Genomic DNA, 14836 nt, shown 5'->3' with positions numbered 1-14836 from the left:
CCAAGTATATCTGAAGGCCACCCGGTTCCCCATTCTTGATGTAAACCCTTAGATCATATCACAAGTAGCTCCAGAAAACATGACGTGAGATTGCCAAAACACTGAAAATGTAATCTTGGCAGCTAGAAGCTTTCAGGCTGTGCTTGGCTTTGCCCTTATGAAATAAAAAGGGCCCAAAATGGACCCTTAACTTGGGGGGGGTTTAATTTGGAAATTAACATATTTCTCTGATTAGCAAAAAGCAGACAGAAAAGTATGGTACCCTGGTCTATCAAGACCGGCTGCTTTATATCAGGATCAAGATAGGACTTTGAATCATAGAATTGTAGAGTTGGAAAGTACCCTGAGGATCATCTAGTCAACTCTCTGCAATACAAGAACCTGCAACCTTGGCATTATCAGCACTATGCTGCAACCAATTGAGCTATCCTTTCTCTCCAGAGCCATTTAGCTTTCACCAGAATTAACCATTGTAGGGGCATAACTGCTTGTTAAATGAATCACTCAGGGCAGCTGTGCTGATGAACTGTTGATGTACAGTCCTGAACTTGAGTGCTCAAACAAAATGGTTATGGGAAAAGTGCAGTTTAGAGGCGCTGATGAGCTAGCAAAGGCTTTTGCAGTTGCCTCAAACATCCAAGCAATTACTCTCCCAACTAAGTTAGCTGTGCCTGCAGTCATCCAGTTCATTTGCCGTCTTTCTTCACCACAGATTGATTCACCAATAACACCACTCCATAATGGTGCATTTTCTTTGAAGCATGTCTTTCTAATCTTCCCATCGAGGATGCCATCTCTTGCCTTTCCTTTGCCTGAGCATCTGTGTCATCTCTCTCTATTGGATTTTTGCTTTCCCCACCAGAATGGCATTTAATGGTTTGCTCTTCCTTCTGTCCTCCCATGTACAGAGTCTGAAGGAAGGCCTGACCGTGCAGGAGCGCCTCAAGCTCTTTGAATCCAAGGACTTGAAGAAAGACTAGTTCTCTCCTTCCTATTTGGCTTGACCACGCACACCTTCTTGCTTGCGGCATCACAGCACAAGCACCCTTCTGTTTTTTGTTCTCTAGGATCGTCACTGCTGTTGCTTGTGTGTGGATTTTTTTTCTGTTGTATGGATGCTCCAGAAGACTGGAAAATGCTGGGAGTTCTTCTGCCCACCAACAAATGAACTTCCCAACTTCTTAGTCCTGACTTATAAAGTTTTTAACCTTGGCAAGAGGGCTGGGAGAGATTGGGGATATGCTCCCCACCCCACTTGGCTCTCTACAAAAACATCCTTCCTACTGTATATCCATTACACTAAGTGTCAGTATTAAGGCTCAACAGCCTGTTGATAAGCTAGCTCTGTTTTACCAAATTATTTGGTGTAGTGACAGGGCCCTGGGATGGGGGGAGGGAGGCAACACACTGTGCTTAGCTCTGCCAGTTTAGAGGAATCCAGCACTTAAGTGCATGCTTTGGATCAAATTTTGAACCACTGAAACAAGACCTGCAGACCTGTTTTTGGCATAATCGGTGCCCTTAGTGAAAGCTTGTTTATTGCAGCAAGATATTCGCTTAGAAAAAGACATTTGTGGCAGCCCTGATTTGTAGCTTGGTGTTTAACTATGTGGTCAGTTTGGAATTTATTCCCTTAACACCACTTAGATCTTCCTGAAAAGCTTTTAAGTTGCTTTGCATACAAACAGTTGCAGGCATTGAAGTGCAATCAGCTCGTGATGAAATTAAGCAGTGCAACTTAACTATTTCTCTTGGAGAAATAGGGTGGTCTACTTCCACACACTCCTTCTGGTAAGGCCATGCCAGAATCTGCACCGTTTGTTAGAGTTTCAGTGGGGTGAGTCTGTCATACAATGTGACCCAGACTTTTCTCCCACCTAATTTGCTGCAAAACAAACAAAATTCTTCTGTCTAGATTGAAGCTCAGAGGAGTTTTTCTTCAAGATGCCTTTTAAAGAACAAATCTTTTGCAACCCTTACTCTGGGGTCCTCTGGAGGCAGTAAGAGCGCTTCTGCCATGTAATCGGTAGGAATGGTTCAGAATTCTAAGTAGGCGGGGCTCTTTTACAAAGCAGGAAGGGCGTGGCTTGCTGATAAGCAAGAGGTATTTGGAACAGTACAGCTGAAGTCAGGCGAGTCCTCCAAGCAGGTCAAGGCAGAAATGAGGGCTGGCTTGCCTTTGGATTGACTTAATGGGTCTCAAAACAGTTGAAGAGAGTCTTCTGTATGTTCATGTAAGCTGGTAGCATCTGCATGTGGAAATACAGTTGGAAGATGTCAGTGGAGAGAGAAAACTAAACGGGAATGGCAAGTCACAAGTAACCTTGCTAAAAGGGGGCATTTGAAAAGTGGCAGTTCAAATTTTTGAAACCATCTTAGTACTCAGTGCCATTGTCTATCTGAAACAAAGCAGTTGTATGGGCCCATTTGTCCTCCTTACATATGAGGCCCAATGACAGAGGCAGTGAATATTTGATCTGTTGGGTTCCAGGGCCAAAAGGCCTTTCCCAAGCAGAATAATGTATATAAAGAAGCTTTGAATAATGCATGCAATTTTTTATTCCAAAAGCAGGTGAACATTGCTGTTTTGAAAAACGTATAGGAAGTGTTGGGAAGTTAATTCTACAAGGTTTGTGGGCAAGGCAGCTTTTGGTATTTTAGGTCTTTTTATCTGCCTTGCTCCGGTGGGGTGAATTTGAGGTGGTGTTCTGCTTTTCAGTCTATTCAGACAAAAATTGTTGATCTTTTGAGCAGTCAAATCTGTAAAGCAAAGTTTTGCTGTTAGAGGCTAGGGAGAGCACCCTGTCCCTTTTAGTTTCATCCTGTTCTTAATTGGACACACATTGATGCTATTCTGTGGGCCCTTGCTGCTGATCCATGCCGAAGCAAAACAGCTCTTAGCATCTTTGTTGGTGTTATATGCAAAACAATGTTCCTTCAAAAGCTGTTGCTATTTTGGAGCAGGGGGCGGTCTTCACAGCAGAAAATTTGCTCTCTTCTTGCTGTGTGTCTGGCAGTTACTTTTAAAATCATGTATGACAGGGATAGGGTTTGGCTGTCTTGCATTGGTGCCTCTAGCAGTCTGTCCATACCGTCGGACTGCAGAGTGTGGTTAGCACATAATGGAAAAGCCAGTATATCCCCCCCCCCAGGGTGGCTAAGGAAAGGTGGTTATGCTTCAGGCCTAGATTATTTTCTTTCTCCTTTAAAATTATTAACTAGGCTTGTAACTTGGCAGAGGAATCTTATTTTTCCCTAAGTACCTGCAACTTGAGAGAAACCTTGCCATTGGGATGAATTATCTTTTGCTAAATCATTGCAAATGGATTATGTTTATGTTTAATCCATACACTTATTTAATAAAACAAACAAATGTCCTCTAAGATTAGAATAGCCAGTATTTCACAAACATTAAAATTGGTGTAAAAAAAGCAACCAAGCATCTTTTTGCTCAAGGAAGTCTGTACTGCTGTGACCAAGTTGCTCTTCATACACAGCAAAGCAAGTTGGCATTCTAGTTGTATTTCCTGAATGGCTCTTAAAAGGCACAGTATAAACATTATGTGAATAAATAGGTATTTTCTATTGCAAGCTGCTGCATTTTACACAAACCTACACTACAAAATAACTGTGGTCTCGGTGAAGTTCAACACTAATGGATGTACAGTATAAATATATTTGCATAACAGCTTCTTTAATCTTGCCTGTTGCAGATTTCTTTATTTGTCTCTCCTTTTGAAACAGAATTGAGTGTTCTGTTAATGAAACTCATTTTCTTTTATCCCATTAAAATATGGAAAAGGGGGATTGCTTGTGCTGATGTGCAGATCCCAAGCAGGCTGTTTTTCCTGTGGCAGAGGCTGCCTGCAAGTAGCCCTACGCGTTGTTTCTTAATAAGTGTCACTTTTTGTAATGACAACATACTTGATTAGAATCCCACTGGATTTTTTGCATTTTGGTGGCTCATATGCAGTACTTAGTTTGTTGTGAACACTTGCACATGCACGCTCAGTGTAGCTTATACTTCCTTTGTAATTTCTTTCTTTTTTTTAAAAAAAGCTTTGTTATTCTCTTTAAAAAATAATTTAAAACCTGTATAGTATTCAAAGCACGCAATGTAAATATTTATTACTCAAAAAAACAACAACAGTGGAGGGGTTTGGGGGGTGATTTTTTTAAAATCTTGTTCTAATACAATGTCCTTTTGACTTGGAAAAGGAAATTAGTGTAACCCGATAAACCCACTCTATGTTCCCTTAAAGAATGTCTGGTTTGTTTGAACATTATAAATATCTTTTTAAATTTCTCTGATACCTTTTTAGTTTTGGAAATGCCTGTCCAAAGAAGATGTACAGTGTTTCAAAACTTCAAGCCTACTTACCTATACATTAATTTTCTTACCCTTTTCAGTTCAATAATCTTAGAGCTGACAGTGGCATAAACAACTCTTGGGTGTGCATATATATGATTGCAGGGAGTAGTATATCTGTATATTAATGGTGGTAGTTATTCTGTCACTAAGCATACATCAGTATTCTTGCATGGTAACTTGGCACTGTTGCGGAGTAAACCAAGGATTTCGATAAGGGAATGGAGTAGATTTTTATTCCCGCAACCCACCCATCATTTTCAGGTTACATGGCATGGTGATGTAACAGCATGACAGAATACAGTTAACGTAGGATGATTATTCAATTTACTGTAACACTATATTTCATTGCGATGTAGTTTCAGCAGAGTTACAGTGCCAGGGTCATCTTTACCACTAGACTATGGAAAGTAGATGGGAGTCCATTACTGACTGCATGCCTTGGAGAACAGTTATATGGCACATTAGAAAATGTCTTGCTTTTCCAAGCGGTGCTCAGCAGCCTCACGCCATGCACTGAAATCCACTAAGGAGTAAATGAAACCCGGAGTTGACAGCAGAACCCCTCTAGTGCCAAGTGAATTAACCTCTGTAGTCATTGAGGATTGATGTAGGATTCTCATTTCAGTCTGCCAGTAGAAGAACTCAGCTTCTAATTGTGTATTAAAACAGTCGCCTCAAAGAGAAATAGAAGCACTTGAGAAGCTATCAGCTAAGTGTTCTTGAGTAACAAAAAGCCTGCATTAGTACACTCCTCCAATGTGGTACTTGTTTGGACAAAATGTGTATGTGGCTAAGAAGGTGAGGCAAGCACTGTACACGCACACAGGTATCCCTATTTGAGCTCTTCCTCATGCCCACTCAACACCAGCTTCCTTTTAAACGATACTGAAGTCATCAGTCTATATTATAAACCTGCTTGAGCAACAAGCAAGCCTACAGAAGCCTCAGCTCCTAATTGACCACGACCAAATTGAATCCTAAAGTGGTCATCCAAGCATCAAGCATGAGGAGAATGATCAATTACCGGTACTCCAGCCCTGCAAGATTCAGAGCCAGAGCAGCCATGGGATTCGGCAGGAAAGCTGCTAACCCCCAAAACTGGAACTCACATGCAAGAGAAACAGAATCAAATAAAACCAATTCACTGGGGGAACATGTTCTCTAATTTGCCTGGTGAACAAACATGTCCAATCTGACTTTCCTTTTGCAAAGATGAATGGTTTGAGCCGCCTCTTAGGAGTCTGAAAGGTATCTCTCCTCTTGTTTTGTTTTCATGCTTTTAAGAGCTATTTCCTCCTTCAGCTGTTCACTGTAATAGAAGTATCATTTATGTCACAGTATTTATTCCTTACAAACCTTGTGTGACATGCTAGGGTTCCCATGGATGTAGCTGATGATTATTTTGTAAATATTAATTACTTAACTATACATAAAACTGTATCGTAATAAACTATTTTTGCACCACCCTTGGCATGCTGTGCAGAAGATTTTTGTTAACACTAAAGACAGAGAAGTTCTTGAAATAGCATTCCAATGTTTTTGCATCTTTCAATCAGGAATAGAAGACAACAATCAAGGATGCTATACTTACTAATAAAAGGATCTATGCAATACAATTGTGGAAAGCCTCCAATCTGCTCTGGAGAGGCATTTCAGAGCAGATACACAACAAAAATAACATGTGTGAAATTAAATGTCCAAAGAACTTAATAGTTCATAAGGATGGGTTGTACTAGCTATCCCACCTGCAGTTACCCTTCAATAAAAGTACTAAAAAACATTTTATGAACTACCATTGGAAGGCCACAATGATTACAGTACACCAATAGAAGCATTTAATGATCAGCTGGAGTTGAGTATACAGTATTACTAAACGGCTTCAAGAAAGGCTGAGAATTCTGAAATAGTGGTAAATTACTATTAATTACCACATTGTGTTTTTGTATGTGCTTTGCTGACAGTTTTTAAAAACTAAAAGTTAAATGAATATACCTGCTTTAAAACAGCATATGACCCTGGAGAAAGTTCTATGACTGTGATCCACTATCTTTCTCTTTGAGGAGCACACAACATATTTAAGTCACTACAGTGTACCCACCTCTTTGGAACAGCTTCAATACTTTTGGAAACTCAAATCATTGAAAGACTGGTGCAAAGCCCTTTAAAACTCTGGTGTCCATAGAATCATAGAGTTGTAAGTCCAACCCTGTGCAATGCAGGAATCTCAAAGCATCCATTGACAGATCACCATCCAACCTCTGCTTTAAAACCTACAATGAAGGAGAGTCCACATCTTCCAAAGAGAGTCTGTTCTATTGTCTTAACAGCTCTTAATGTCAAAGTTCTTCCAGATGTTGAGTATTCCTACCTCAAAAGTTCCTTCCCCAAACTGGCACAAAAAATACACTTGGGATATTTCTACACTTGGGATATTGGTCATGGCTACAACTTACATGCCAAAATAAGGTGCCTCTCAGCCTTATTCTGCACCCACCCATTTATTAGGACAGGCAGGTGTTTTTGAGTATACCCTCTTCAAATGTGATATTCCAGCTGATGTTCGCTGCCCAATGGCCATCAGTCCTACCCAGGATGGCCAGTGGCCAGGAATGACAGTGGATAAAGTCTTAACACTTGTAAAGTCAAAGCTTCCCCACCCACTGCCATACCAAGTTCCAGTTCTGTCCCTTCCAACTCTACAATTCTGTGATTCTAGGGCTGAACTCTACACATGTACAGTCATAGAATCATAGAGCTGTAGAGTTGGAAGGGACCTCCAGGGTCATCTAGTCCAATCCCCTGCAATGCAGAAATCTCAACTAAAGCATCCATGACAGATGGCCTAAAAAACCCCAAAGAAGGAGAGAGCACCACAACCTTCCAAAGGAGTCCGTTCCACTGTCTAACATCTCTTACTGTCAGAAAGTTATTCCTGATGTTTAGTTGTAATGTCCTTTCTTGTAACTTGAATCCATTAGTTCAGGTCCTACCTTCTGGAGCAGGAGAAAACAAGGTTGCTCCATCTTCCATGTGACAGCCCTTTAGATTTTTAAGATGGCTATCCTATCTCCTCTCAGTCTCTTTTCCATGCTAAACATACCCAACTCCATCAAACTGTAAGGCTTGATTTCCAGACCCTTAATAATCTTGGTTGCCCAGGTGTGGTCAGACCAAGGCAGAATAAAACAGTAATACTACTTCCCCTTCCACACATGAAAGACCAGCACATGAATTATCTGTGAGTTAAGCACACACATTCATACCCATTCACACACTGGGCATTTATTTTCAAGTAGGTCTCTCGCTTTATGTTGCTCATTTACAAAGGCAAATGATTCTACTGTAATTATTTTTATTATTTTACTTATACCCCACCCATATGGCTGGGCTTCTGGGTGGCTTACAGCATATCGAAAAACATAATAAAAACATCAAACATTAAAAACCAATGGGGACAAAGCCGTTCAGGGAGCAAACATTTTAGGTACATCTGATATGTGCGCAATCACGCACACAAGCATTGCACTGAACTCGAAAGTAACCCAAAAATGTCACAAAAGGGAGCGGAACAGGGTATTTGCAGGCTTTTTCAGTCGTATTTCAAATTTAACTTGACTTAAACGTGCAGTGCCTTGGAATGTAAGCACCACATAAATTTGGGAGTTGGCTGTATGTTAAAAAGGTTCCCACCCCCCAGTAACACCCTGCATGTGGATGCTAGGGTTGCCAAGAGAATGGCAGAATAAACACTCTTCTTGAAATGCTATCTACATGTGGGGACAGTTGTTTTTATAACAGAAACATATGTATTAGAATGTAAAAGGCATGCTTTATTGAGAACAGATATAATAGCACACAAGTACAGGCCATTATTTCTCAAAAAAATAATTCAAACACACAATGTTGCTTGTACAATTTTTTTTAAAGAAGCATAAATTTGCGTTTAGTTTCTCCTAAAGCAATTTATGCAATTCTCAAACACATAACTTAGGAACTAGTCTTTGGACTAAAATTTTACTGCTTCAAAATAGTCATTTAAGCTGCAATTTTGTTTGAGGAATAGTTTTATCCTTTTTCTGTTCCTGCTGTTCTTCGAGGAAAAATGTGTAATGAGCAGGATTGTAGTCCTCCCAAATCCTTTCAAATTCTGCCAGGAAAAGATTCACACAGTCCCTGTCTTCAACTACCAGCAGGTTCTCTCTGTTGTTTTGAATGGCTTGAGTAGTCCAGTTCAGGGAGCCAGTGATCAGCATTTTTTTGTCAATGATGGCAAATTTATGGTGCATGTAGCCACTATCCTGATCATGACGTACCTGAATTCCTGAAAAACCAGCATACCCTATTCAGTGCCACAAAATCACTTTTCCATCTTTCCACCAAACTGACTTAGCTCCCGTTACAAAAAAGAAAAAAATTCCTTCCAGTAGCACCTTGGAGACCAACTAAGTTTGTCATAGGTATAAGGACATTGGATTCTTATTATACATGATAAAGCTTTCTTTAGCCATCTCACCCCTTGCTTTTTCCTGCAAGACCAATAGCAGTTGTTAACAGGTTTACCACTCCTATGGTATCAGCCAATCACCCATTCCCACCACCCTTCTGAGTAATACCCCTCCCTACCCTCTGACTATACATAAGGGTCTGGTGACTTCTGTTTCAGTGTATCTGAAGACGTGCGCATGCACACAAAAGCTCATACCTATGACAAACTTAGGTGGTCTCTAAGGTGCTACTGGAAGGAATTCTTTTTTATTTTTTTGTTTCGACTTGGCTCCCAACACTATACTTGCTGTACTGAGAGCTACATACAGAAATTCAGTGGCTGAAACTTCTTAAGGGCAAAAAGTACTTATGAGGACACAGGGCAACTTGTGGAATTATACCCTGAAATGACTTAAAAGTTAAATGGCGTTAAACAGACATGGCCGCCATACACACAGCCCAGGCTTGCACCCTGGAGAATTAAATTCAGTGCTGCTAATGCAACAAAAACAACACAGGAGGCAGCTGTTAATGAGTTACCAATCTCTGCAGCTACTGACTTCATCCTGGAAGTCACATTCCATTTCTCTAGAGACAGATGGAGGCCAACAACCAAGTGGTTCTGCTGGGGCTGGGTGGGACTGCTGAAGGTTGATTGTTGTATAAGTAAGTGAAAACAACAAAATACTTGCAGGGTGGAGTATGTAAATGACAACTCCGCTACCAAATTCAGCATAATTATTATTAAATGTATTTTATACCCCACTTTCCTCCCAAGCTGGGACCTCATTACAAATTATGAACAACATTCATATCAGGAAGAAGAGTTTTTGGAGAGGTCCACAGTGGAACCAAAGGTGGCAGCCTCTGTCATTTGAGAATTTTAAGAGAGGTGGTGATGTTTGTTTGTTTCTAAAAAAGAAAATGCACCGCAGAGATTTGCAACGATATAAAACCTGACAGCCGCTCCCCTTTTTGTGGAATAGGCTCTCCCCAGGGAAGTTCATTCTTTACCGGCCTTTTAAATGTGTTTGTGGGAGGGGGTGGGGACGGGGTCATTGTTTTGTCTTGCTCTTCTTTTTACTTTTTGACTTTATTATGTCGGTTTTTTGGGTTGTTTGTTTTTAAACAAACTTGTATTTTTATGCTGTGAACAGCCCTCAGATCTGGTTTGTGGCGCCCGCCTTGCAGGGGGTTGGGCTAGACAATCCTTGGCGATCCCCTTCCGCCTCACACCTCCCTCCCTCCCTCCCTCCCGGGCGACTCACCGGCTCTCCGGAGTTCGCCGATCCGCGATCCCTTGAGGGCCATGTAGTCAGTGTCGGTGACGACGCGCACGTGGACGCCCCTCTGGTGCAGGAGGCCGACGGCGCGGCCGAGCTGCGGGTTGGAGAAAGCGAAGACGCACAGGTCCAGCGAGCGCCGCGCCGACAGCAGGAGCGCCAGGAGCCGCCCGAGCGCGCTCTCGCCGTGGGGAAGCAGGCACGCGCACGGGGTCGCCGGCTCCTCCGCCAGCAGCGACTCCACGCACGTGACGCGCGACGGGAAGAAAAGCACCTCGCGTACCGGGGAAGGCGGCCTCCTCCGCCACCACCACCACCACGACGAGGACGACCGACCCAGCTGCCCTATTAGCCAGCAGGCCAGCGCCTCGAGAGCCATGCCGAGCCCCACCGCTAGCAGGGCCCCCGCCTTGCCGTGCCACATCGTCGCCTCAGGGTTGCCACGACGGCCGGCGTCCCCGCGCGCTCCTCCAACCGCCTTCCCCCCCACACACCGCGCATGCGCCCCACCGCTCGTGCTAATCCTCTCAACTGCTGTGTGTTAAACGGCCACAAGCGCGTGCGCTCCCTCCCGCTCAAACGTGCCTTCCCACGCCACAGCGCATGCGTCCGTCCGCGTGCGCGCTCTTCCTCTCAGCCGCCTTTTCTTTTAAACGGACGTAACGCATGCGCACTCTTCACCTCAGCCACTCTTTTTTTTTTACTTGACTCGCACGCGCCCTCTTCAGCTCAAGTGCTTTGGGGTTTGCCCCCTCAGAGAGCTGGGTCCACTACAGCGCATGCGCCATCATTAATATAGGCAGGCGCGGAAAGGTGGCGCATGCGCACATGCCATAGTTTCAAAGCCTCTGGTTATGTCGCTTCCAGCTGCGCTTCGTATTTTGTTTAAAAGAAAACTTAATTTTATCCATTTATAATCCTCGGCTTTCAAAACAGCATCTGTCCAAGGCAGTTTAGGATACAGTCTAACAAACAAGTGAAAAAAGAAAGTTAAAGTTTATATAACTATATAAATTTATGTTTTTATAGTTTTTAATTCTATCAATATACTTTTATTTAAAAAAGTGGTTCTTATTTCTTTATCCATAAGCCGCCTTGAGTCCCTGCCAGGGAAAAAGTTGTATAAATAAATATAATAATAAATTTCACTTGCCTATACAGTATATGGAATAAAACAGGCTCTCTTAATAATAATAATAATAATAATAATAATAATAATAATAATAATATTTATACCACCCATCTGAATGGGTTTCCCCAGCCACTCTGGGCGGCTTACAGCAAATAAAAAAATTGTAAAATTTTCAACCTTCAAATTTTCAACCTTTTCACCCCAGAGACCCACCATTAATCCAAATCTGCATTGAGGGACCAATTTTTTCCCATGGGCATGACTGCTGATGGAACCCTGTTTCTTCGTTCCTTGCACTTTTATGCCAAGGCAGTTTACCACATCAGAAAAGTTAAAAGCACTCCACATCCCAAAAAGCTTACTTTAGTAACTTGACATTTTTGTCAATGTTTCAAACTTTCAAGCAAATAAGGAACTGGGAACTAAGAAACATCTTACGGTAAGCAGAGTCCCTTTACATATGCTTAAAGCCACGCCAACCTGATTTTTTAAATCAAATGTTAGCAACTTTGCTTCAAAACTACAAGACACAGCAGATGTGTCTTAGAATCATAGAATCATAGAGTTGGAAGAGACCACAAGGGCCATCCAGTCCAACCCCCTGCCAAGCAGGAAACACCATCAAAGCATTCTTGACATATGCCTGTCAAGCCTCTCCTTAAAGACCTCCAAAGAAGGAGACTCCACCACACTCCTTGGCAGCAAATTCCACTGCCGAACAGCTCTTACTGTCAGGAAGTTCTTCCTAATGTTTAGGTGGAATCTAAGGTGGAGTCTTGCAGAACTGAGAGATTCTACATGCTATATTTAGACTCTCAAGGTCGGTTGATTCAGTGGCGTGAAAAAGGCACCTTGTCCTTTTTTGTATCTAGTGAAGATACAAAGCCGGCTTATGCCCTTTGCGGATGCTGCAACCATCTAGGGGAGGGACGTCCAACTCCCAACAGACTGTGATCTATTCACAGTACAGTGGAACCTCGGTTTATGAACACCTCAGTTTACGAATTTTCGGTTTATGAACGCCGTGGACCCATCTGGAACGGATTCACTTTCCATTACTTTCAATGGGAAAGTTCGCTTCAGTTTATGAACGCTTCAGTTTATGAACAGACTTCCGGAACCAATTACACCCATGCTTCGGGTTAAGTACACTTCAGGTTGAGTACTCCGCAGACCCGTCTGGAACAGATTAATCCACTTTCCATTACTTTCAATGGGAAAGTTCACTTCAGTTTATGAATGCTTCAGTTTAAGTACTCCGCGGACCCATTTGGAACGGATTAATTCACTTTCCATTACTTTCAATGGGAAAGTTCGCTTCAGTTTATGAACGCTTCAGTTTATGAACAGACTTCCGGAACCAATTGTGTTCATAAACCGAGGTACCACTGTATAAAACAACTGGCAGTGATCTACCCATTGTCGTTGGATGAACCAAAATTGTTGAGCTTTTTTTTTTCAGGAAGCCAAACTTATTGAGCTTTTTCTTTTTTCTTTTTTGGAAAGCCGAAGTTGCTGTGCTGAGCCTTTTTTTAGAAGCTGCCCTGGCAAGCCTCCATCAATAAAAATCAATAAAAATACAAAGCTAATGGAGGTTGTGCACCCCGCCCCCCTCAACAAAAACCCTGGCTACGCCCATGTCCAGCCCCCTTTCATTTTAGAGTAAGGAGGGATCAAATTCTTAACCAGCCTCCCACATATTAATCAATTGGACAAGCAGATTTGAAGGTATGTTACTTCAAATGGGCAGTGACCTGCCCATTAGGCACTGTTTTACTGGGCTGAACAGCAAAAACCACACTCTTGAAAAAGCCCCCCTTTCCCCAAAACATTAAATCCACATTTTCCTGATAGGGGGAAAAAATACAGCGTTTTTTTAATTGGTTTGCATTTTTACACACGTTTTGAAATAATTAACAAAAAATCAATAAGGACCTACTAACATCTCCAAAATGGACATTTTTGTTAGAGGATCTTCCTGCAGATCAGATTAGTGTAAATATGTTCAAATATGTTAACCGCATACGCCAAGATAAAAAATGTTAAAATCAGACACTGCAAACCTAGGCTCCCCTATATTATTTTCACTTCTCCCTTCCCGTTTTAAAATAAAACATTAAATATTTTAAGTTTATGTTTTCTTTCCCAGCATAAGGTATTTGTGGAGTTTGTCCACGATCACCTTAGTTATGCAATTAGACATAAAAACTTCATGGGGTAAGGGGTAAACTAATGTTTACATTCTTGAACACGTTTCAAAAGAAATTTCCATTTCTGCAAATTCCATTTCACCAGAAATAGGTTGTGCAGCAGCAAAAGCTACTACCTCCTAGGCTGGGCTTATGGATTCAGAGCTTATGAACCAGCCATGCCTGCCAGAGATCCTCATTTGCACATCATCTTTGGGTACAATCCATTCAAAATTAATCCTTCAAGTCCCACTGAAACCAACGGGAGAGTGTTAATGGCACCCTTGAAATATTCTCCCATTTTGCAATTGAATGCACGAGCTCTTCAACATGGAACAGGATCTGGGTATGTAACCATGCAGGATAAAAAGCTGCAATGCACTCGCAAAAAAATTCCTTTGCTTCTTTTCCATTTGCTACTGGGAAATAAGTCTTAGTAAGTAGGCAAGAGTCAGATCTTGCTAAAAGTGCAAGGCAGCAACATAACTTTGGATAACAGCGATGCAAGTTCACGTTGCCTTCCTCCAGAATACAGTACAGGACCTTTCAATGCAAGATTTCATTTGTTTTTAAGTGTAAGCTTCTGTTTTACTGCAAGGAAGAGGGCACCCTAGAATAGGGTTGTCCCCTGCCCACTTGCTCCGCTAGGCAGGTCAATATGCAAATTAGGTATCACCACCTCACCTGGGAGGGGCCTTCCTTCCCAGTTCTCTCCTGCCTAGCTTCCCAAGCAGGGCACTTGACAGAGGTCCCTGCCCTCCCGTTGCCTGAGAAGAAGAAGTCTCCACAAATTCATTCAAATTAGAGCAGCCAAATATGTCTTTTTCAGCGTCTCAACCTGCTGGACGGCTTTTCTCAGCAGATTCTTCAGATGGGGAGTTTGGGGAACCAAAGGTCGCTTACCACAATACAGGCAAAAACTGTGTGAGTTTGGAGGGGCATCAAATGGTAGCTTAGATGCTGCATGTGTATCACAGGCAGGGCATTTGAGATACCATTTCAACCCACCCCTAGACTAATTCAAATTATCAGGATGCCATGTGTGGTCACCAGATTACGAAAGGTGTCGATGAAGCCTGCCTCACCAGGTAATAAAACACCTCACTCCTCTAGTCCTGGTGTCACAGAGGAGAAAGTCCAGAAGCCCCCCCAGCCCCCAGATTTCAAGAGGAAACAGCCTTCCTGCCGAAGAAGGTAGAGAGCTTCACCATCAGGAGGAGGGATAAGGCGCTCCAAACCTATTGCAGACCAACACACAGAAGCAAGCTCTGATCTGCGGAGGATACGCCATGAGATTCTGCGTCCCCTTCCATCTCTGTCCTGGAACAGCCGGGCTGCTCTGCTGCACGGAGAACATCCAGGCTGAAGGTTCAAG

General features: G+C 42.4%; 2 protein-coding genes across 8 annotated transcripts in view; one reads left to right on the top strand and one right to left on the bottom strand.

Annotated features, from left to right (window-relative positions):
* Window positions 1–5838, top strand: part of MPRIP (myosin phosphatase Rho interacting protein) — a 149823-nt gene extending 143985 nt beyond the window's left edge. For all 7 annotated transcript variants that reach the window (XM_035131554.2, XM_035131559.2, XM_035131560.2 and 4 more), the window contains one exon: window positions 909–5838. In XM_035131554.2, the coding sequence (XP_034987445.2) occupies window positions 909–980 (72 nt within the window). In that variant the 3' untranslated portion in view covers window positions 981–5838. The remainder of the gene's footprint in view (window positions 1–908) is intronic.
* Window positions 5839–7141: 1303 nt separating this feature from the next.
* PLD6 (phospholipase D family member 6) lies at window positions 7142–14714 on the bottom strand. The gene is made up of 2 exons (XM_035131602.2): window positions 10126–14714; window positions 7142–8693 (listed from the first exon to the last, which is right to left on the bottom strand). Exons 1-2 carry the CDS (start codon window positions 10562–10564, stop codon window positions 8404–8406), a joined length of 729 nt encoding a protein of 242 aa, XP_034987493.1. The 5' UTR covers window positions 10565–14714; the 3' UTR covers window positions 7142–8403.
* Window positions 14715–14836: the final 122 nt, after the last annotated feature.

The sequence above is a fragment of the Zootoca vivipara genome, chromosome 14 (genome assembly GCF_963506605.1).
Source record: "Zootoca vivipara chromosome 14, rZooViv1.1, whole genome shotgun sequence".
NCBI lineage: Eukaryota > Metazoa > Chordata > Lepidosauria > Squamata > Lacertidae > Zootoca > Zootoca vivipara.
The sequence above is the reverse complement of the archived record's forward strand: the minus strand, read 5'-3'. Positions and strand labels throughout refer to the sequence as shown.